The sequence below is a fragment of the Zonotrichia leucophrys genome, chromosome 6, assembly GCF_028769735.1.
Source record: "Zonotrichia leucophrys gambelii isolate GWCS_2022_RI chromosome 6, RI_Zleu_2.0, whole genome shotgun sequence".
In the NCBI taxonomy this organism is placed as follows: Eukaryota; Metazoa; Chordata; class Aves; order Passeriformes; family Passerellidae; genus Zonotrichia; species Zonotrichia leucophrys.
The window spans coordinates 29866014-29888495 of record NC_088176.1 but is presented as its reverse complement, the minus strand read 5'-3'; the positions used below and the strand labels follow the sequence as shown (position 1 = coordinate 29888495).

Sequence of the window (22482 nt, the reverse complement as noted above, 5' to 3'; positions counted from 1 at the left end):
GTGGCGCCGCGTGGGGCGCGGCCCCGGCAGGAGGCCTGGGCGGGCAGCGCCGGTTCAGCGGGCGCTGGGGAAGGGACCGGGCCCGGCGCAACCGGCCGAGCGGCCCCGAGGCGCAGAGCGGCCGGGCAGCCCCAGCCGCGGGCACCCCGGCCCTGGCTCCCCGCGAGAGCCGGCAGAACCGAGCGCTGGCGGGCAGGGGGCGTTCCCTCCGCTGGTTCTCGGTAACCTGAAATACCCCCGAATCCTCTTCGTTTTTAAATAAATCTACCGTCATGCCGGGGTTTGTTCCATTTCTTCTGCAGCAAACCGGAGTGACTGCAGGGAGATCCAGGGGAGGGATGCAAACAATGTAAACCTTGACAGCTGACGAGGAGCCCTTAAAGCAGCCTAAACCAGAACCCTTCCACACGCTCTATGTGCTGGTTGTGCATTATAGATGAGTTCATCTGGCCCAGCACCAGATTAAACTGGATAACAGATTAATCTCTAAATTGAATTTTACCTCCCCATGAACAGAGGAAGGTGTGCATGGTCCTGCATTCACTCTCAGGACCCCAAAGCTTGGCTAGGAAACTTCATTAACACTTCACTAGGGCTCATATTAGCTCTGTTTGGCAGCCTGTACTGCCTTTTCTTTTTGCTGTTTCTATCCTTTATAAAATGAGCAGATCTCTGTGAGTATTAAATCTGCACTTTTGCTATGATATCTGCCAGTATCAAGTTCTTTTTAGCAGTAGTAGTACAGGAACAGGAAAAAAAAGGCCAGAGACAGGAAAATTAATTTTAGCAGATATAGGTTGTTTTCCCAGGTTTTATAAAATGGTCTGATGCATATTCCAGAATTGGCATTAACATCAGAGAAACCTCGATATGATGAGCTTGACTATTTCCCACCTCTTCCCCATCCCACAGCTGGGAGATGTGGAGATGTAGCAGGGGCTTGGGAGAAGTGGCAATTTAAGGAATTTACTGGGGACATCAAAGTATCAAAAGAGCAGGAAGGTCACAGGGAAAATTAAAATTTGAAGAGTGAGAGAAAAGAGCAAAACATAAATCTGTTGAAACTGAGTTTCTCAGTTCATTGTTCATGGAAGAGTTTGTTTTACACACTTCATTGGATAAGGTGGTGCAGACAGGGGCTATAACTCAGCAAGATCCTTCCTGAAGGAACAAGGCTGGGCAAAAAACATTTCTTCCTCCTGAATATCCCCTTCTCATCAGTCATTACTGTACAGCCCTTAAGATCAGGAGACAGATGGGTGCAAAAGTCAGCTCCTATCTTCAGATACCCCATGATGAATTTTCCCAGGGAGGTGCTGGCACAGGAAATACCACAGATTGGCCAACCCTTGCACAAGAACTAGTGAGGTGTACAGTGAAAAAATGCACAAGTGTGTGTGTTTGGCAGAGAGAAGGCTCCCAGTCTTGACAGCAGGAGCTGCAACAAGGTTTGGATGCCAACCTGAGCCTTGCAGAAAGGTATTTCCCTCTGCAGAGATGTGAGGCACTTCAGCTAATCTGGGTCTAAACACTGAGAGAAAAACAGAGATGGCATTTCAAAGCTGTCTAAGTGCCCATCTAACACGGCAATCTGTCTGAAGTCAAAATCTCAGTGGAAGAAAGAATGGGATTAAAAGGCAAAACACCCTGGAATTTAAAGATTATTCAAGCACCTAGTCCTCAGTGGAGTTGCTAGATACTCTTGCAGCTAACAGAAGTGTGCCTGGAGGGCATGAAAAGAAATACAAAAGCATGAGTAATTGGAATAAGTAAACACTGACTCTTTCCTTTTCCCTGACATTTGCTTTAGTCAGATTTATGCATACAGAAATCAAGTGACTCAAGTGACGTGAGACTATCCTCCACTCATCACTCCACCCTCACACCTCAGCACATGGAGGTCACTAATCTTTCTGGGAACTTCTCCTAAAATGAAACAAGTGCAACAGAGAATAGCAGAAATGGCAAATAATTCCTTTCTCCACAGTGTGATCCTGTAAGAGATTGCACTGAAAACTGAACCTACCAGCAAGATTCCCAAGGAAACTTCTCATCTCCAGGCTGTGTGACTGCACTCCAAGGGAAAGCAGAAGAGGCTGTGAACGGCTTCTAAAGGAGGGACATTTGTTTGAGAATCTCCTCCAATTCTCCTGACAAAAGGCATTTGGCACAATTATACTTAATTCTGGATTACTCTTTCCCAGTGTTGCTGAAGATCAATCTTCCCTCAGTCAGCCTGATGACAATGTACAGACTAAGAATGTGTAGAAAACACCAGGACTGTGTTTGTGCTGTGCAGGGATGTGTCATGGGCAGATTGCACAGCTGCCCTGAACTGAGTGAGGATTACAAAAGAATCCCCTTCTGCTGAAATAAAGGCCTTTTTCAGACACAAAAGCGAGTTAATAACTAACCACAAGACGCACAGTAGTTTAGAACAGGAAATGAGCTCCTGTTTAAGTGGAAGTGCAGGAGGACATTAGGTAAACAGAGGAGTGGGGCTGGGTCTTTGCCAAAATATCAGTCCTCTAGAAGTGTGCTGACAGCAAACTCTGCTGGATTTTTCACTGTACTTTCACATGGTTCACAGCCACCTCTTCCATACCTCACCAAAACTACTGCTCTTTTGCCAGAGCAGTGCTTTCTGCAAGGTCTGTGTGAGACGTGGATCTGCTGCCCACAGAGCCACTTCCTGCATCAGGCTGCTGCATGTGCATAGCTTCTGTGAGCCCAAGAGATTGCAACAGAGCCAGCCAGGACCAGACACGTGGGCTGAGAGCAAATGTCCATCACCCAGACCAGGAATCTGCTGGGCAGGCAGAAACATCTGCAGTGGGGCTCCTGCAGGCAGGGAGGGCTGTCCCACTCACACAACACAAGGCAGGCACCTTCACAGCAGCAGGAACTTGTAGCAGAACTGCAGCTCTTTTTTCTTGCCATTTCAAAGCAGAAGTGTTGCTGTATTGTGACCTCTTAAAATCACTCAGGGCGTCTAATTCTTTGTTAAATTCACAGAAGTTCTGTCCTGTCTTGATCTTGTTAAGTGAAGGAAAATCTAAGCATACCCTTATCTGCTACAGCTGTAAAATTCAAGGGTGCCATCCTGCTTTCTTTCCCAGCTATGGCCTTGTCACTTAGGCATCGTGTCCCACAAGGATTAATATTTTACTTGGCAAATGGATGCAAAGTCTGTGACACTGCTCTCCTCCCTGGCAACTGGTCCATTTGGGTTTTCTAGAATGAAAACAAAAGGGATGCTGTCAAAAGCCAACCTACATCTCTGTGATAATGTGGTACATTTAAAAAAATTACTGCAAGGTTCACTCATGGCAGTTGTGTATCTTCTGCATCACTTCTTCTACAATCAGAACTGCAGCTGTGATTATTGGGAAGTCTGTTCTGTATTAGAAAGATACAAGGACTATAAAAATGAGAAGCTAATTTCAACAGTTCTTCAGAATCCTTGGATTTTATTTTCTCCTTGGTTATCAATTAAGAAACCAAGCCAAGTGTTTGAAGGAAAAGTTCATTTTTGAACTGAGAGTAGATGAAGGGCTGGGAGGCAAATGAAAGGGCTTTTATGCTGGAGAGGAGGCAGCAGTGAATCTGTGCTGAGACTGGTTTTATTCAACATCTTCATTCACAACCTGCAGGAAGGAGAGTGCACAAAATCTCTGGGTCTACAGGTATTCCTGACCTCCTTAGGGCAGTCAATGCCATGCCAGTGACAACGTCCTGCAGGATCTCACAAAACTGAACAAAAGGCACTCTTGGCATAGGAGTTTCAGTATAGATAAATGTAGGGTAACACATGTAGAGGAAAATAATCCAAACCAAAGCTCTTTGATGCTGATGATGGAACTGTCCACCATGGCCCAGGGAAGAGGCCTGAAGTTGCTGTTAAGAGTTGCCTGAGATTGCCAGCCCAGTGTGCATCTGCAGCCAAAAAAAGCCAACAAAACTTTTGGGAAGCAGCAGGAAGTGTTGAGGTAAAGACAAAAGGTGTCATTTTTTTGCTCTGTGTAGCCTCAGTATGACATACAGAGTCCAACTTCCGTGCCTGGTCTCTCACAGAGAATAGGAACATACCATTAACTATCAGTGTGAAAGATTAAACCATGATTTGTGGAGAGCCTAAACAGCTGAAGCATGCTTCAACTGCCTCCAGTTCTAGAAAACAGCAATGACAGCTGTGTGTGCTTTGACATCCTTGAGAAAGCAGCTGAGCTTCTACCTGAAACAGAAACTTTGGACCAGTCTTTGGTACCATTTCCTGATCTCATGGCTTACATGCAGATCCTCCTTTTGTCCTTCTAAACAGGGACTTTTTCCAAGCACAGTGTTGTATCACTATCAGGGGTTCTCAGCGTTTATGAATGCATGATGGCATTTGGATTTTACCAGTCACATCCTAATGCTTTAGGATAAGCCCAGAACTTGATTTAAGGTGATTAACATGCCAAGAGGTTTATTTAAAATGCCTTTTTGTCTTTCCCTAGAGGTGACTTAAATTGCCTCCACCTGCAGTAAAATTAAACACTTATTTATTGGTTAAACCCCCTGGCATTAAAAAAGTCTGTTCTATTAAGTGGCATTCTACTGCCAAAATCTGCAAAACAACAGCCACAACCCTTAAAAAGTAATTTAACCTGCACAGCTGTTAGAGCCAAGACTGAGACTGAAAGAACACACTGTTTGAAAAGAGCATCAAATTTGATAATTACTGCAGTGGAAGTCTGTGCTGGCCATTGTTTTGGTACCCAAATCTTGAGCAAGAGCCCTGGCAGTGAACAGACAGTGCATCTTGAACATGTCTTACCCATGTATGGTGATATTTTCCAGCTGTAGAGAAGTATTTGAGAAAAGTTATGCAGTGTGGCCTTATCATTCATTTTGCTGCCTGTTGCCAGCTAGCTTGACTGAACAGAACAAACACTGCAGTTACTGAGCAGACCCTTGGAATACACTAATTTTTGAATGCTTTACACATTAAAGATGTCATCTCTGGGATGCTTAGGAAGCTTTTTTGCATAGGCTGCTCAAGAAGAGGAGAAGACACTTTTTTTTTTGTGTAAGTCTGTCACACATACAGAAACAGCAGAAGAAAAACAGTCTGCATGACAAAAAAGGATGCAGAGCAGGGTGGATTAAGGGCAGTGCAATGTCAAATACCAAAGAGGGATGGCTGAGTCTTCAGCTGGGAAAATTATAACAAGAGACATGATCTGTCTGTGCTTATGTGAGACCTGTGCAGCTTCCATATATTGAAGGAAACAGAAGTTGCTTGAGAAGCCAGGTAAAGCTCTTCTTACTTCTCCAGACTGCATATGGGAAAGGTGGATCCTGCTTAGCTAGTCCTGTAAACCCACTGTGATTTTACTGACTTCTGGGGGCATACATTAAATTCTATTTATTACAACTGCACATCTAATTAAACAGCTTACAAAGTGGGGTGTGGAGGAACAGGAGACTGCTAAGGGGACCCACTGCACTGGTGTGTGTTGCTTTCTGTCCAGCAGGATTTCACAAACAGTTGAGGAGGAAAAACCCCAGTAAGAGATGTCTGCTCAAACACATAACCCTTCAACTCTGAGCAGCACAGGTTTGGCTAACAGAACCACCACTTTGTACTTTTAATGCTTGACTCTATTAGGGTAGAGAATGAAATGCAACATACCATTGTGTCCTTTGATTGATCCCTTTTTGCTCCTACATAGCACTGTTAAATGATGGTCAATCTTCTCTATCTCATGCTCTCCTCCCATCCACCACACCTTTTTTCTTCTTTTTCCTCTTCTTCTCTTCACAAATTTGTTTGTTTATTTTTATGTTATTTAATTTTTATTCAGTTGCTGAGGCTGCATTAGCCTCAGCATTAGGCAGCTTGGAAATTGTCCTGCCAAGAAATGCACTACACACCCCAGCAGCTATAGAAAAAAAGCATCAGAGAACTTCAAGCAGCAGGCCCAGGTACCCATTCTAAATTAATCACGGCTCTAGGAAAATTATTATGACAGTGCAAAACAAAGAAGCCACTCATCAATGCAAGAAAACCACAACAGAAAAGCCTGGATACAGAGAGCAATTGGGGGAACAGGAATCTGACACTGCTGGACTGAGTATGTGTCAGTGCAGATGTGTGTGAAATGTTCTGTCTGGGCTGAAACAGTGATGGGGAACACCAATAAACTCAGCTCCCTGGCAGTGGTGCTGGGCATCCTCTCTCTGCCCACAGGCAAGGGGCAGGTTGTGCTTGCCCACCTAATCCAGTCAGGGCTCAGTGTGGGTTTTGGCAACCTTGATGCTTCAGGAGTTGAAACAAAAGATTTAGCATGAGACTTCCATGTCCAGGGTGGCTAAGGAGAAGCCAGCTGACGAGGTTCCTCTGCAAAACCAATGTTTAGTTTCATGCCTACATTGTTATCCTTCCTGCTATTATAATAATGTTCTTCCGTTTCTTGGATGTCAGCAGCTGTGATACAGCAGTGACTCACGTTTCCATGGCTTTAGCTGCATTACACTGAAAGGAAAATCCACCTCTAACTGCTGCACAATTGCACAAGGTAAGTTTTACAGACCCCAACTGCACCTGAACAAGGCCCAAACAGCATCAACAGCATTGTAGCAGGCTTGCTGTCAGGAAACTGGCAGTACAACAACTTCTGGACTCAAAGTGCATAAGGCTCTGGGCATGAAATGCTGCTTAGTTGCTAACATACTTATGCAGCACCTCCAGCTGCCTGGGCTCAGCCAGCCAGCACTGCTGCTGAAACCCCTTAAATCCATGGCTGTGGAGAAAGCCCCTAGACCAGTGCTCATGCAGGCACCACTGCACAGTGGGTTGATTTGGCACAGACTGGTTTTCTGGTAGCAGGGGAGGGCCACAGAAGTGGTTTCTGTGAGAAGCTGCTAGCAGCATTCACCATGTCCAACAGAGCCACTCTCTGATGGCTCTGAAGATGGAAATGCTGCTGGCCCAGTTAGAGAGGTTTCAATGTCTCTGTGATGACCTATTTAAGGAAACCAAAACAGCACACAGACAGTTTTTTCCAGGGGTGGCAAGGCACCACCACCAGGGCTATCCCAGCACAGTGTACAATGATGTGCTGCAGCCACTGCCATCTCAGCATGGCCTGCAGTGAGCCCTGCCCGCCTGGCCACCCCCAGCCAGCCATGGCGCAGGCAGGAGGGCAGGGGTGGCACAAGGGCAGGGGTGGCAGGGGGGCAGTGGCCTCTCCTTCCCAGCCCTGCCTGAGGAGAGGCACAGAACAGCCCCAGCACTGGCACTGCCAGTTCAGCGGCCGTGGGGCCGACAGTAGAAACACAGTGAGCGATTCTCCAGCATGGAACCCAGACATCACCATGGAACATCAACTTCTCAGTGCTGTGGGATCCTGCAAGAATGTTTGAATTGGTGGAATTTGTTGGCAATAGTACAGGCAAAAGTTTTTCTTCTAGTCAGGGAGGAGGAGGAAGTGAGGACATGTGAGGGAGATAACATGGTGGCACCAAGGTCAGTGGAAAAAGGGAGAGGAGGTCTCTAAGCAGAGTCCAGGTTGCTCTGCAGGCCAGGACTGTGGTGAAGCAGCTGCACCCCTGCAGCCCATGAAGCCCATGGGGGATGCAGAGATTCACTCCCAGCCTGTGGGAGAAGTGCTCACACTGGAACAGGTGGATGCCAGAGAAAGCTGTGATCTAGTGCGAGACCTGAATGGAGAGAGAGCGTCCTTGCTTCCCACCTAGAGCAGCCTGTTCTTAGAGGACTGCAGCCCATGGACAAGTGACTCAATCACAGCAGTTCTGGGATGACTGTTTGCCTGTGGGATGGAGCCATGCTGCTCATGAGATTAGAACCACACTAGAGAAATTCACAGAGAACTGTCTCCCATGGGAGGGACCCCACAGCAGAGCAGAGGAAATGCTCCTCTCCCTGAGCAAGCAGTACATGATGTCCAGTGACAAACTGACCAAAACCCCCATGCCCTATCTCCCTCTACTGTCAGTAGGAAGGAGGGAGGGGCTGGGGGAAAAAAAAAAAATGTTTTAAAGGCTTATTTTACTTTTCATTATCCTCCTCTGACTCTGTTAATCATAAATTTACTTTATACCTTTAAACTTCAACCTGTTTTGCCGTTGGAGTGTTTTCTCCCAGTCCTCATCTCAACACATGAGCCCTTCATTAATTTTTTTCCCTCTCCTCTGCCCAGCTGAGAGCAAGAGAGGATGAGTGAATGGCTTTTGTGGATGCCTGGCATTTGGCCAGGGTCAAACCACAACACGTGGCCTCTGTTTGCATCCAGTGGAGAGCACAGCTGCAGTGCTGGCTGCTGGCTGCACTGCCCCCTGAGGCTGCAGACTGAGTGCTCCAGTGAAACCTGCAGGAAATACCTCTAACTGTCAGCCTCTCCTTCAAGGATCCTGACTGTGGAAGCACTCAAATACCTGACATTCACACTATTGCAATGAGTCACACTCAATTACTCAAGAATCAGTACTTTAATTGCCTGACCTTCCCAACAAACACTTGCAAGCTGAAAATAACGAGAAGCAGAAATAGTTTTACTCTGTGGCAGGGATTTTTCTCTGCTTTAATTTTTGAAGGCTTTCTATTACGAATGTCAATCTGAGGTCAAAATTGCACACTTGAATCATGTGGTCAAATTTATGGTTAAAACTGGTAGAAATGTAACCAATGCACTTCATACTCTAGAGGTTATTTGAAGAAAGCCCTAAAGAACAAGACTGAGGAAAACACTGGAACAGTCAAGCACTCTGGCCATTAGAATGTAGTGCCTATTATGGTACCTTAGTACCTATTATGGCACTAAGAGAAAAAATGAAGTGTTCTCTGTGATGCTCATCGAGACTGCTTGGTTAAGTTTGTTTCCTCAAATCCAAGACTCTTCTCATCATCACATTTGAACAGCTTGCATAAATAAGGTACAGTACAGGAATTGTATGTGCCTCTAATTAAGATCTGAACACTCAAACTAACACTTGGAAATGCAACACTTGTCCAAAACAAAAGTCACCAGGATGTAAATCAACAGAGACTGTGCTTCTCAGGAATAAAACTTCCCACAGGGCCCATTTCCCTGACGCCCAAACTCCCGGAAATCTTTTATTGGCAAACTCCACAAAATAGTTTAATGACTCAGGAGACTTATCTGAAACCTCAGGACTTCATTTCTCAGACCATTAACACTGAATTTCTATTCCTCAGGAGCAGCCAGGCTTTGATGTTGACAGGAAAAGGAGTCTCAGAAGGAAAATCCACTCCACACACAGGTTCATGACTACAGCAGCACTGTACAGCTCTACTGAAAGAAAGAGCATAGCCATGAGAACACAGACTTTACAACCTTGAGATTAAGATGAGCTCAAATGTGTATTTGACAAAAATACAGAAATATCCACTGTCATATTCTAATAATACAGAAGTTACTTTGCTTTGGATAAAATGTATTTGATAATTTAAGGTTAAAACAACTTTCCATATGTATTAGCACTCAGCAAAGTAAAAAATATCAAGTCTTTACACTCAGACAGAACAGACAAACTAACATATTTGACTGCAACTTCTTTCAGGTCAAGAGGTCTCTTGGACAGTAGTGCCCTGACTCTGACACTCCACCTTTCTCTACCTGAGCCTCCTTCTTTACATTCTGGGCCTTCTGCCCAAATCCAGAGCAGTTGGCCAAGACCTCAGCCTCTGAAAGCCTCACACAGAAACTATGCAAAACATCTTCAGTTTTAACAAATTGTACCAACCACCCCTAAAAAAATAAAGCAAACAGAACTCTCCTGCCCTGATCATCTGAAGAATCCTTAAGGGTCCAGGCTAAAATGTCAGCTTCCTAACAAGGCCTTTGATGTAGCCCTGAGGTAGTTTCTGTCCGAGGACATTCAGAGCTCCATCTTATGCAGGCCACAGTTCCACTCATGGACTGGGCAGCACAAAACTGCCCCCTGCTGCCCCACTCTTTGGGTTTTGCTTTGTACTTACATGCATGTTAACAAATCAAAGCTATTTAAGGAAACCAACGGGACAGCCACTAATGCAACCATGCCAAACAAGACAAGTGCCATGGGTAAGGAGGGTAAGACCTCTCCTCTGTCTCATCCTTCCCTCCCTTCTTGTTTCTATCTGTTTTCAAAGCCTTTCTTTGTCCATGCCAGGGTTTTTTGGTAAAATCAGCTGAACCACATTAGCAGCCCAGGGAGGCAGGAGTTAAGACACATAGAGCCTAAGGCCACATATTAAGAAAGGTATGCCTCCTCCCTTGTCAGTGGGAAAAGCTTTCCAGAACCAGCCAGTGCAATGGTGAAGCAGAGGTGATGACAGGTGGGGGTTTTAGTTGTTATTTTAGCTTCTGGAATTAATCAGCAGAGCCACCCCACAGAAGCATCCTGTGGTCTGGGGAAGTTGGCTTCACTGAAAGAATGCAAGTGAAACTAAGGCTTTCTCTAACAGCAACAGCAACCCTGCCACCCCCACTGCCCATCACTCCTGGAGCACTTTGTGTCATTTATTTATCTGTTAAGAAATCTCTAGAGACTATTTCCCTAATCCTACTCTAAATACAGGTCTGCAGTTGGGATAGTGTTTTCTTGATACCAAATAGAAGTAGTATCAAGTTTCAATGCTGCTGTAAATCAAAGGTAAAGTTGCCCTCTAGCCCCATCTTTCAGCCTTTTCTGTTGTCTGTTCATATCTAGCAATTTGAATTTGTTCTTTTACAGAAGCCATAGAGCACTGTAGTGTAATAGACAAATGTGACACCTGCAGAAAATGCAGCACAATCAGAGATTATGATGGCACTGTGATTTCTTCCCTGCCACTGCCTTTTACATGGATATCTATCTACCTCTGAACCTCTCCAGGATTTTATTATCTACCTTTCGATACACATGTAGCTGAAAATAATTTAATACCTATTTCCTGATGAAGTACATTCTGTGCCTCATTTTAGTTTCACACTAGTGAGAGGGTACACACATTTTACAGGACAAAAAATTTAAACCATAACTACTTAGTAAATTATGCATTGTAGTGATTGAAAGACAACAAGTACCAGAGAAAATATACATGCTGAAGCCTGATGTATATACTAAATGGGAAGTCTTCAGTGATATGACAAAGAATTTGTGGATTTTTCCCCCCCAATTACAAGAGAACAGAGGATTTGTCAGACATTGATTCTGGAGCTTCTAGTGTCCACTCTACGCCTCCTTCCTCTTGATGATCAGAGGCCCAACGTTGTCGCCAGTTTCCTCGTTGTGCTTTGTGTGAGAGCCATCACACAGTGGGAACTGAAAAAAGAAAGAATAAACACACCTGAAGTACATCCAGGGTCAGAACTGAGAACCTAGGCTGAAAGTTTATGAGGCATCTTCTCATTAAATCCACTGAAACCACAGACCACAACTTTTATGCCAGCATCTCCGGTCTCGCTGAGGTTTGGCTGAACGCTGCTTTATCCTTGGTAGTGCACAGCACACAGGAGGCTTGCTCTGAAACAGCAGCCACAAACTCCACTCTTTGGTGTTCCTGCCTCAGGTGAGCAGGAGACACCACAGCCTGAGCAGTCCTTCAGCTGGGACCTACCTGGAGTATCTCACTCTCACCCTTGCCCCACGCTTCCTCAGTGCTGTCCTTAAGAGCCACATCAGTTCCAAGTCATTTGAAGAAAGATTTGTTCCATTAAAAAACCCCAAACAAACCCCACCCTAGAAGAGGCTGGTCAGAGCAAGAATTACAGGGACTCCTTTAGCCAGCTCTAACTGCCCAGCTCCCAGAGAAGGGATAAGAAGAAGCTCCTGGGAAGCTCTTAGCACATGGAAGAGCTGAAAGACTCTGTGAGGCAGCAAGAGTGAGGCTGGATGCCATCACTTCTCCAGGATGCATTTTCAGGGCTGCAGCCCCTCTGCACAGCAAACTGGAGATGATCACAGAAATCACACCCTGGTATTTTGCATTCAGGTACAATTTTATTTGCTTAGAAGTAATAGGGCTGCAAGCTGGGCATTACTCAGCTGTTGCCTCTGCACCAGTTCCCTTCTCCTGCAGCACCACCACAGTCAGTACTCAATGTTCCACTGAGCTCAGTGTTCCTGCTCCAGTCACAGCCTTTGGAAAACATTAACACCCCACCACCCATGCTTCATTAGGATAAAAGATTTCAAAGTACTGCTAAAAAACAACAGAATGAAACAATATACAGAGCTTTAAAAATAACACCACCTTGTCTGTAGGATAGTATTGGGAGGGAAGGAGAGAGATGAGGTGTAGGGGTTTCTTCTGGCTTTTCACAGTAATGAAATGTCAAAACCTAAGCTAAAAATGGCATGTAATGTTTCTGAATAAAGAAACTTTGAATTCAGAGAATGCTCATCTAAGCTGATTCATGGAGAAATCTTCTCATTCCATCAGTCATTTGTGACTCAATGAAAAAGCAGAGACAGACACTTGACAAAATCTCAGCAAACAGGAATGTATGTTACTGGGACATTGAGCAGCTTTCAGCAGATGTTCCTGGGCCAGTTGCTTTCCCATTTAACACCACAACCCACTGATCTTCACAGATGCAATGACACAGCTTCCATCAGACACTAACCTCTCACAGGCTCCAAGGAGGCAGCCCAAAGTCCAGCTACAACATCATCACTTCAAGTTTTCAAGCAACAAAAATGGTGGGATTGCTGGGTTCAGACAGCATGGAGAGATCTTTAACAGCTGCCAACAGGGACTGCTCTGCATTCATTCTGCTGCTCAGCTCTCTCAGAACACTGAACACTGGCTCAGAACACTGAACACTGGCTCCCAGGGGCTGCTACACTGGACTTGAGCTTCTCAGGAACAAACACCAAAGCAAACATCCCTCTCCCAGAGCTCTCACTTGGTCACCTCAAAGACCAGCCCCTGCAGAGAAGGATATTGGGCCTGACACAAAGTGTTCATCCCTGATTAAAAATAAAGCAGCCTAACAGCAATGGTGGTCACAGCTCCAACCCCAAGGGAACTGTACACTGATCTGGACAGCTCAGCTGATTTCCCCTGACACTGAACATGTTTGGATTCTCTGTCACTATTTCTGCTGACAGCCTGCAGCAGTATTCCTCAGCCCACAACCTGGGGGCTAATGCTTCTCTGGAAGACACAGGAGCTGCATGTCATTGGAAAAAGACAGCAAATCACATTTCCCACTCGCCCAGCTCACACCTAAAAATGAAGACAAGTAAGAAAACAAGTGTTCTAACTTGAATTACAGTTTAAAAGACAAAACTCTTGTCTCTGTGTTGGTTAGTTTGAGCACTGGGTTTTTCACTAAACTGGACAAGTATGAAGTGCCTGCAGAGCACAACACTGAATAGAAAAGGGTTATTTAAAGAACCACCCATTTATTATTAACAGATAATTACATGCCAAGACAAATTATTTCAATATACCATGTTTGGTTTTATAAAACACATACATTACACAAAGACTTTGGCCAGCACAAAAGCCTTTTGAGTACACTTTTTCAGGAAAAAAAAAAACCCAAACAAAAAGAAATGCTCTTTTTTCAAGAGTTACTCTAAAATACTCTGGTGTAGTCCAACTTTGTTATCCCATACAGAGGAGGAGCACCATGTGGGGTCAGCTGTAAGTGCATCACACCAGCAGTGCAACAGAAACATCCTGGGGTTCCTAATGCTACTGCTGCTACCAGCAGCCCCATGCCTCAGGTGAGCCTGATCTCAGGAGAAGTGCACAGAGTGACACAAAAGGACATTTCTTCCAGCCTTTAGATGCACCTATTTCACAAAAACCTGGCATATCCCTAATGCATTTGAAGTAACTGTAATTTCCTGCATTGAAAGCACACACATTCCACATTCTGACACCATCTAATTAAAAATTTAAACAGTTTGAGAACTGTAAAAGCCAGGTAAGGCTAGCTGACAACGTCCAACTATGAGAATCATGTAAGAATGATGTACTTTATTAGTGTTTCACAATAACAAATAGGAGAAGCACACAAACCCTATTGAAGGTTGTGCAACCCAAGCTGCAAGGTCAGCCCATGAAGACAAGAGGAAGGCAACCAAACTAGAAACTACAGGCTTTGAGGTGGAACATGCTGACTAAAATACTTATCATTAAACAGCAGTAAAAGGAAACAAATACCTTCCAAAATTTCCACTGACCCCCTAAATGCCTTTACAAGACCTTTCAGATCAGAATTCTAAGAAGGCACTCATTACAGCCTCATCTACTTTGTTTCTAACTCAGTAGGGTAATTATGTTCCTAAACTGACAATATCCCTTAAACATATGCCAAAACATACTTCTGAAGGTTCTTATTTCACACCAAAAGAAGGGTAACATCAAATAACAGCAAACAATTGGCAGGAGCTGCAGTGCAGCCAGCAGAATCAGACATTATCTTCCATTTCTGTTTAGAAGACTGAACAACAAGCAGAAAGCACAAACCCCAGGGCTCAAGCAGGGCTTTTTCAGTTCAGACTCCACACAGAATAAAGAAGACAAGGCCACCTCCACAAGACTTTCAGCACCAAATCAAAATGCTGTTTATTCCTTAGCACTGTCACACTGTAAAACCCAATTCAGTACAAATGTGTAAGCTCCTGAGTTACCTGCAAGGTGATGAAGTCAGACCTGAAAGAGCAAGAACCCAAAGTTACAGCACCTGGAAACTGCTGAGTTTGGCCTGATGAGAACAATGTCTAAGACTTGAGAAGCTGAATATTCACCTCCTTGGAGGAGAGAGGTAAATTTCAAGGCAGCTGTCTGGCTCTGAAGGTCTGTGTTATTTCAGACTCCACACACTGGCACCTCCTAAAAAACCTTTGAAATGTGCACCAGTGGTAAATGGACAGGATTAACCCTGCAATCTGCTTTCTGTCATCACAGATCCCAGAAGTACCTTTATCTATAAAGTATATACATCTCAGGTGTCACACATGCCTAAGATCAGATTTAAATCTGAGGTACTGTTATTGAGAGGAAAGGTTATCACTGGGTTAAGGCAATTGAAGCAACCCAACTTCAAATGCAAGCAAGCTGGACCAATATTTCGGCCAGACTTTTAATTGCTCAAAAACAGAAGCTCAAAATTGCTCAAAAATAGAAGCTTAAAGCATGCCATTGTGATTGCACTGGCACACACCATGTACTACTAGCAAGGACTTTCTGACTTCAACTTTCTCCAAAAAGAGATGTTTAAGATGCTCACAGACTGTGGTTCCTGAGCTCCTACTGCCAACAGGCCAATGGTTTTGGATAATTCTCAGTATCAGCACAGGTAGTACACAAAATGGATCTGTCACTCATGGCCATGCTCCAGACAGCTGCTCTCTTTTCAGGATATCTCCTTCAGAGCTACAGGAACATTTTGTCCACTGTTAGCACTGATCTGCAGGCCTTACTCTGAGCATCAGAACAAATGTGCATCATTCTATAGATGAGAATATTGCTACATGTCCGTGCAGAACCATGAGGTGAAAAGAGCTTAGCTTGCTCTAAATAAAACAGTTTTAAAATAGTTTTGCTGAAAGATTTAATAATTTATGAACAATGAACATGAACAACACTGGACCCATTCCCTCTTCCCTTACCTTCTTGGACCTCCAACAACGACAGTACACAGCCTTGTCTCCCAGATCTTCCATATCAAAGGCATGGACTACCTTGGGGTTATCCTTCTGGATATTGGGGTTCACCATTGCTTTGGAGGCTTTGTCTTTACAAAGAATTGCTTTGTAAGCTAGATATCCAAGAGCAGCTGCTCCAGCAGCTATGGAGGCTGCAGCAACCCATTCAGCTGGAATAAAAGAAGAAAAAACAAGAGACTGTCAGGTTTTGACCACAACATTCTATTAAAACTACTCAGCAGTAAATGTTTTCATGCTTGCAGCAACACCTCTTTACTTTCCAACAGATCTTTTTATTCTGTAGTAGTAACTCTCTACCTTAAAAGAGTATTCTCCTTTGACAATCACCTAGTCAAAATGCTCTTTTCTATTGATCAGAGTTCTACTTCACCCCAATCCTTTCTACACAAGGGTGAGAATTAACCTGGCAGAGTTTTCATGGTTTGATTTTAACTTTTCTACTTAGCAAACCCTGATATTACCATCAGTAGTACATTATTTCAAAGTTCAGCATATTAAACTAAGTGTAGCAGCAAAAAACCTGTGTTTGTTTCAGTTGCAAGAAAGTCACCAAAGAAGAATAGTCAGTGCTAACAACCCAAAAGTAGGTTTCAACCCCAAAAAGGCATGGGCACTGAGTAGCTGTTAATAAAATCCATCTTGTAACTAAAAAAACTAACACCAGTTGTTTGGCAATGGGGAAATTATTAAATATACTACCACCTGTAACAAAAGCCATCTTAGATTAAATCCCTGCCACAGTATAGAAGAAAGAACAAGGATCCAAAAAGATTCTATTTAAGAATAACAGTGCATGTTTATTTTAACGAGATTAAATCCTGAATCTCTGCAAGACAACTTTCATTTAAAAAGTCCTCTTACCACAACTCATCCTCACTTTTCCTCCCTTTATGGGGAAAATTTTTGCAGTCTGTCTTTGCACAATGTCCATTCCTGCAAGAGGTTTTCCTACTTTTTTGTGGCTCTACTGTTTTCTCTCTGCTTCATGAAAATAAGCTGGACTTTGGCTCAAAGGTTGGGGTTGCAGCACCAGGTCCGTTGTTTCCTCTCAAAGTAACAAGTGGCTGCTCTCTCTTTGCTTTCTATCCAGCACTCCTACATGTACTGCAACTTCTGTTTACAGACAAATAAACAGCAATTTCACTTTTTGCACATTTACAGAGCTTCATAAAATTAGAACTGTCTCCTGCCCTTCTGTGTTTTCATTGGATTTGTAAGATGCCAAGTTAGGTGGCATCTGTGGAGCAAGAGACATCAATATGTCCATGTCTAGGAAGAAACAAAAACCTTTATTAGTTCTTGCTCCTTTCCATGATGTGATTTGCTGTATTTCCACTGACAGCTTGGACTAAAACTATCAAGGTTTTCTGTCCCTATCCCACAAATTTTCCTAAAATCTCCATCAAGCCCTTTCCTCAGCTAAAACAGTGAAGGCACCAAACTGATCCAGAGGTGTGTGGCTGCAGATATGTGGGATCAGACAGGTCTGTGCAGTGTCTGCAGCCCTGGGAATGCAGGCACTCTCCTAGAGTCTCACTAAAGGAGTAAAAGATGCAGAGATCCTTCAGAGTCCATTTTCTTAGTAAATGACACAGAAGAGACCAACATCCACTGAGACCTCCCCTGCTAATGAGTGACAAGCCCTTCCTGTAACAGTAAGGTGATATTAAGACACAGAAAATCATCTTTAACATGGAAGAATTTAGGGCAGGCATGTCTCCCTGCTCCCCAACTCCTTAAAACAATAAAAGCCTCAGAGACCAGGCTGTGAATGCTGTGTTTTATATCCATTTATATTCAGTGAGTTTTCATCCTTTATTCCCCAGAGTAATGGGGAATAAAGGATGAAAAGAAGTGAGGAAATTAAAATTTACAAATGATTCTATGAAAATCTGCTTTAATTTAGCACAACAGCCTAAATGAATCAAAAGAACAGTTTAAATCCAAGACAGCAGCTCTCCCAGTAACAAGCACTGCAGCACCCCTGCCCTGGGGTGTGGCTGGGAGGAGCTCAGCAAGCCCAGGGACCCGCTGGCTCTGACAGTTCTGACCCCAATGAAATACCAAGAGCAGCAAAAGCAGATTTGGGGCTGCTCACTGTGTGGCCTTTGGGGCAGCAGCAATTGCAAGGACTGCCCAAGGAGCTACCAGGGCACTGCCCATGGTCCAAACTGCACCTACACTTTCAATAAGTGACAGGGGTGCAGGGGGACCATATACCTTGTGAAATCCAAGGGGAGAGAGTGACTTTAATGAAGACCACAGGTGGCTCCTCTAACTGAAGCACCCTTTAAGGTACTGCACCTTAAGGAAGCTGATCTTTACTTGTGCCTATCCAAAAGTCCAAAACAACTTAGCAAATAAAAGGAAAAAAAAAAAGGGTAATATTCCTGTGACTCACTACAAGCAAGAGATGTCTGTACTAAAATTCAGCACATTCAGAAGAGCTGTTGTGCACATCTGCAGCCAACCCAGATCCCTCTGACAGCCCTGGGGCCATCCCCATAACTGTGCACATCAGCTCCAGCCCAGCAGGCAGACATCACAAACTAAATTGTCATCTCATCTTGCAGTGATCCTCTGCCTCTTCTCCCAAGGGCCAGAGTCATCCTTCACACACACAGGCAAGTTGTATTAATATCAACAGCTCATACAAGCTTCTTCATTATCAATAACCTATATGGATACATATCAACAGCTTCAGGTATTTTCTCTTACAATATTACCTTTCTCTTTTTCTTACAACTGTATTACCTTTCTTCTTCACTTTTCCCCTTTTGGGACAGAAAATTATATCAACCAATGATGCGTTAAATCAAAACATTTAAAGGAGGCTTATTCTTGAAATTCCAGGATTGCCCTGATAAATATCATGAAAATTTAGAAGAAATATTTTAATTGATTCAATAGACTCTCTGGTAAATCAGCCTACAGGGTTTCAGAGGCAGAAAGTTTTGTCTTGTTTCACACACAGATCTGGAAAAGCTGGAACACCTATTTAATCTTTCTAACTAAGTTAACCATAAAATGGAAGAAGAACACTTTTATTTTTAAATACTCTGAACTGTTTCAAAAGACCTCTGGGGCCAATTCAACAGTTTGCTGCCAAACTCCTAAGGTCATGCATGAGGCATCTGTTAACAGAGTGACACTGATGTGGAGTGTCAAGGGGTTTTTATTTCTTCTTAAAATAAAAAGCAGTAGGAACAACTTTTGAGTTATTATTAAAGGACTCCCAATTCTGGTATAATACCAAACCACAGTGTTACAAGACAAGACAAAACAGGTCTGTGTAACATGGCAGAAAAAATTGGTTTTGTGTTTAAGCACTGAACAATGGAAAAAATTTCAGCTACAACTCCAGAACAAATAAAAAACAAAGGAGAGAAGAGACAGCAAGAGAGATAGAAAGAAGGAAATAAATTCAAAGAATGGAGCCCCAGGAGAGCAGGCAATGCACAAAAGTAAACAAAAAAATCAGAGATGAGAATGGCAATAAGACACTGACAGGGATTTATTCTCTTCTGTATTCTTTGGACATATCCTGATGAAAGAGATTTAGATCAAAGTTTCTCCTCTCTTCTTTCTCTAAGCATCTAGAACATTGCTCTGGATGTTTCCAGATCTGCACTAGAGAGCTCTGAGATGCTTTATCCACAGGAAAGCACATTTACCAACTGCTCTGAGAAGAGGACTAAGAAAGTGAAGTGGTCTTGCCTCCACAGAAATTCTTCTTAAGAATCCAGATCAATTTACTTTCTAGCAGCTACCAACAACATGGGGGAGGGCTACACCCTGACAAAGTTAGTCCAAGTTACCTCTGCTGTTTAGAAAATAGTTATGTTATTCAGAAGTCACAGAGTAGTAACACCTGACGTGAAAAACTGTATTTTATGTCTCAGAAGTGCTTGTAACTTTCAAGCACTTCTGTCCTCATTTTGCTGCCAATGAGGAGACTATTATTGTGCAAGAGTTGTGCATGATAATCCAGTAGTGCCACTGCCCACAGTAAAAGCCAATGATGGAGAAACACATGATACTCACTTACTGAAGAGTCATCCAAAATAACTGGACACACAAACAGCCTAACAGTAAAAGTCAAGCAGTCAAAGCCAACAAAATCACTTCTACCACTCCACAGCATCCACAAAAAATGAGATTATGACTGGCATGTTTAATTTAACTGAAAATGTATGGTAAAGGACACCTGAGGGGAAAAGACTGCTGGATTTCAGCAACAAGCAGTAAAAGGCACGGCACCATGATCAGGTCTGTGGTTGGTGTGGGGTCACACCTGCCAACAAGCACACCTCTCAGACCAAAAGCACGAGCTGTGCTACTCACTGCCCTGCAAAGGGCACACATGCACAGAGGCAATTAACTCCCCTAACTGCCAGCACTAATTAAATCTCACAAAAATACGGTATGCTTCTGGGGTCTAGTTTTCCGTAGAGAATAAATGATTTTCAATACTCATCAGCCTGAGACACATGCCAGCTGGAGGAAGAACTGTAACCTGCCAGTCACAAGGCACTGGTCAAGTTGAATCTCTTCAGAAATCACAAAAACCTAATGCTGTCTCCTCCCAAACAAAGCACCCTCCAGACTAGTGCCATCAGCTGCTCTTCTGTTAAATAATGAGGATATTTGCAGTTTGTTTAGGAGTATATTCTTCTCCCATCTCCACAAAGATTTTCTGCTTAATTCCCAGTGTCTAGGAACTGTTCTAATTCTTGCAAGATTATAAATGACAGCAAGCTGCCGCTGGGAACACAACCTGGATGCAAGCTATTACCAAGTGATCCTCAGTGATTTGATTACTTTAATAAGCCTTCTACCACTATAACCCATTTTAGACCAATGTCTTTGCCACTATCCTCGGTATCAGCAGCTTCCATCCTCCCTCACCCCTCAACAAAAAAAAAAACCAAACCATCTGCCCGCTAAATCAAGGACATAAACCATGAGCAGCTTCGCAAGTGGAAACCAGTCATGCACCTAAAGCTCATTTTTTAGAGAAAATTAGGTGATTAATCTTTCTAGTCTATTCTGTTCTCCACCCGGCCCAACTATTTCATCCTGTCTGGTTGTGCAACAGCATTTAAAACACACAGCGCTACCTCAGGCGCGGTTCAGGTCAATCATTACACAGCGCAAATGTCACCGTTACCTCTACTGCTCAGTAGCGGGCATTGAGAGCCAGACACAACCCCTGACATTTACACGTTTTCAGGACATTTTCACTCAAACAGGTGGAACGACAGAAATAAACAGCGATGTCTGAAACGGGCCGTCCTCACTACAGATAAAACCCGGCGGGCGGCCGAGCCCGCTGCGAGGGCCGGAGCAGCCTCAAGGGCCCGGCGCGGAGCTCGGCGGCTCCGGGCCCTCACACGGCGGCGGGGTGGGACTGGGGGAAGCGGGACCGCACAGCGCGTTCTCCCCTCGCTGACCGCAGCAGGGCTTTACTGACGAGCGGATCCCACGGCCGCTTCCAGACGCACCGCACGCCGCGGGCCCGGCGGCGGGCAGCCCGCCATCTTGTCCCGGGGGTCCGACGGGGCACGGGGCGCCAGGAGCAGCCGCCCCCCGAGCGGCGCCCCCCGTCCCGTCCTGCCCGGCCGCCGTCCCGGGCCCCCGGCCCTGCCCCGCCCCTCCGCTCAGCTCACACCTCCGGCTCCCGGCCAGCCATACCCCGCACGGTGCAGTTCTGTCCCGGCCCCATCGCTCCGGCTGCCGCTCCGCACCGCGCACGCGCCTCTGCCCAAGATGGCCGCGGGGCCGCCCCTTAAAGGCCGCCCGGCAGCGCGGGGGGCCGGGGCTCCGGTGGAGGTGACGGGATGTGCGGGACGGCGCTGGAGGAGGGAGGAGCGGATCAGCGCTGTCACCGGCCTGACGCCAGGCACAGGGCTCTCAGGGAGGCCTCTGCAGCTGTAAAATGGGTGTTGGGCGCTGCTGTGCAGACACTGGCTCTTCTTGCTTCTGTTTGTGGTGCTGTCAGTGCCCAACAGCTCTGCAGAACTGATCTGCTCAGGGCAGATGGCTGTATGAGCCCTCTCCTGTGTAGTTGTGGAAAAATGAAGCTGAAAAGTGATATCCACCGAGTGACAGCCGCCTCGAACCTCACAAACTTGAGTATTGATATAAGAATTACTATACAATAAAAAGTATTATCCAAGTTCTATACCTGATTAAGGACTCGTTACTCTGGGAGCTCACTTATGGTTGGACCTGATAGGAAAGATGTGTGCTTATGTCTTTACAAAACGCTTCCATGGGTGAGGGGATGGGTGTTAATGTATCTGAAACGCATCTTAATGTCTCTACCAACTTCAAGCCACAGGTCTGTTACAGAACCCGACAGACTGACTCTGAAACAAATGGGTAGGCACAAGCCTGAGTTTCTGAACTTTGGGGGAAAATTACATTTACGAGGGGGGAATATGTGCTAGGCTGTTCGGGAAAGCTGTACCTTCCTAGTATCTCAGCCCATGGGGAAAGGAAGAGGTGGAGCCAGGACTTCAGGATAAAAGGGGCTGTCTCCTCCAAACCTTGACACAGAAAACCCTGTGTGTGTGTGCCCCAGTGGACTCTGCATGATTTTTCTGCACTGACTCGATCTTAGAGGTCTCTTTCAACTTTAATGATTCTATAACCTGTTCAACAGACTTTTCAACCCCCACGCCTACTGCTTCTCTCACACACCATCATGAATGTGACACACCTTTTCCTGTATGCAGTTCTGAAGCTTCACACGGTCACTTTCCTCTTCCTCAGCCCCGTGTTCACTAGACACTGACACTC

General features: G+C 44.7%; 1 protein-coding gene across 3 annotated transcripts; it reads right to left on the bottom strand.

Moving 5' to 3' along the window:
• Positions 1 to 8477: 8477 nt before the first annotated feature.
• CISD1 (CDGSH iron sulfur domain 1) lies at positions 8478 to 21513 on the bottom strand. Of its 3 annotated transcripts, none has more exons than XM_064716462.1 (4): positions 21373 to 21513; positions 15622 to 15827; positions 11196 to 11313; positions 8478 to 9320 (listed from the first exon to the last, which is right to left on the bottom strand). In XM_064716462.1, exons 1-3 carry the CDS (start codon positions 21401 to 21403, stop codon positions 11224 to 11226), a joined length of 327 nt encoding a protein of 108 aa, XP_064572532.1. In that variant the 5' UTR covers positions 21404 to 21513; the 3' UTR covers positions 8478 to 9320; positions 11196 to 11223. The 3 variants fall into 3 exon arrangements, with proteins under 3 accessions (XP_064572532.1, XP_064572533.1, XP_064572531.1); XM_064716463.1 differs by having other exon boundaries at positions 8478 to 9317; XM_064716461.1 differs by lacking the exon at positions 8478 to 9320 and having other exon boundaries at positions 9370 to 11313.
• Between the last annotated feature and the right edge of the window lie 969 nt (positions 21514 to 22482).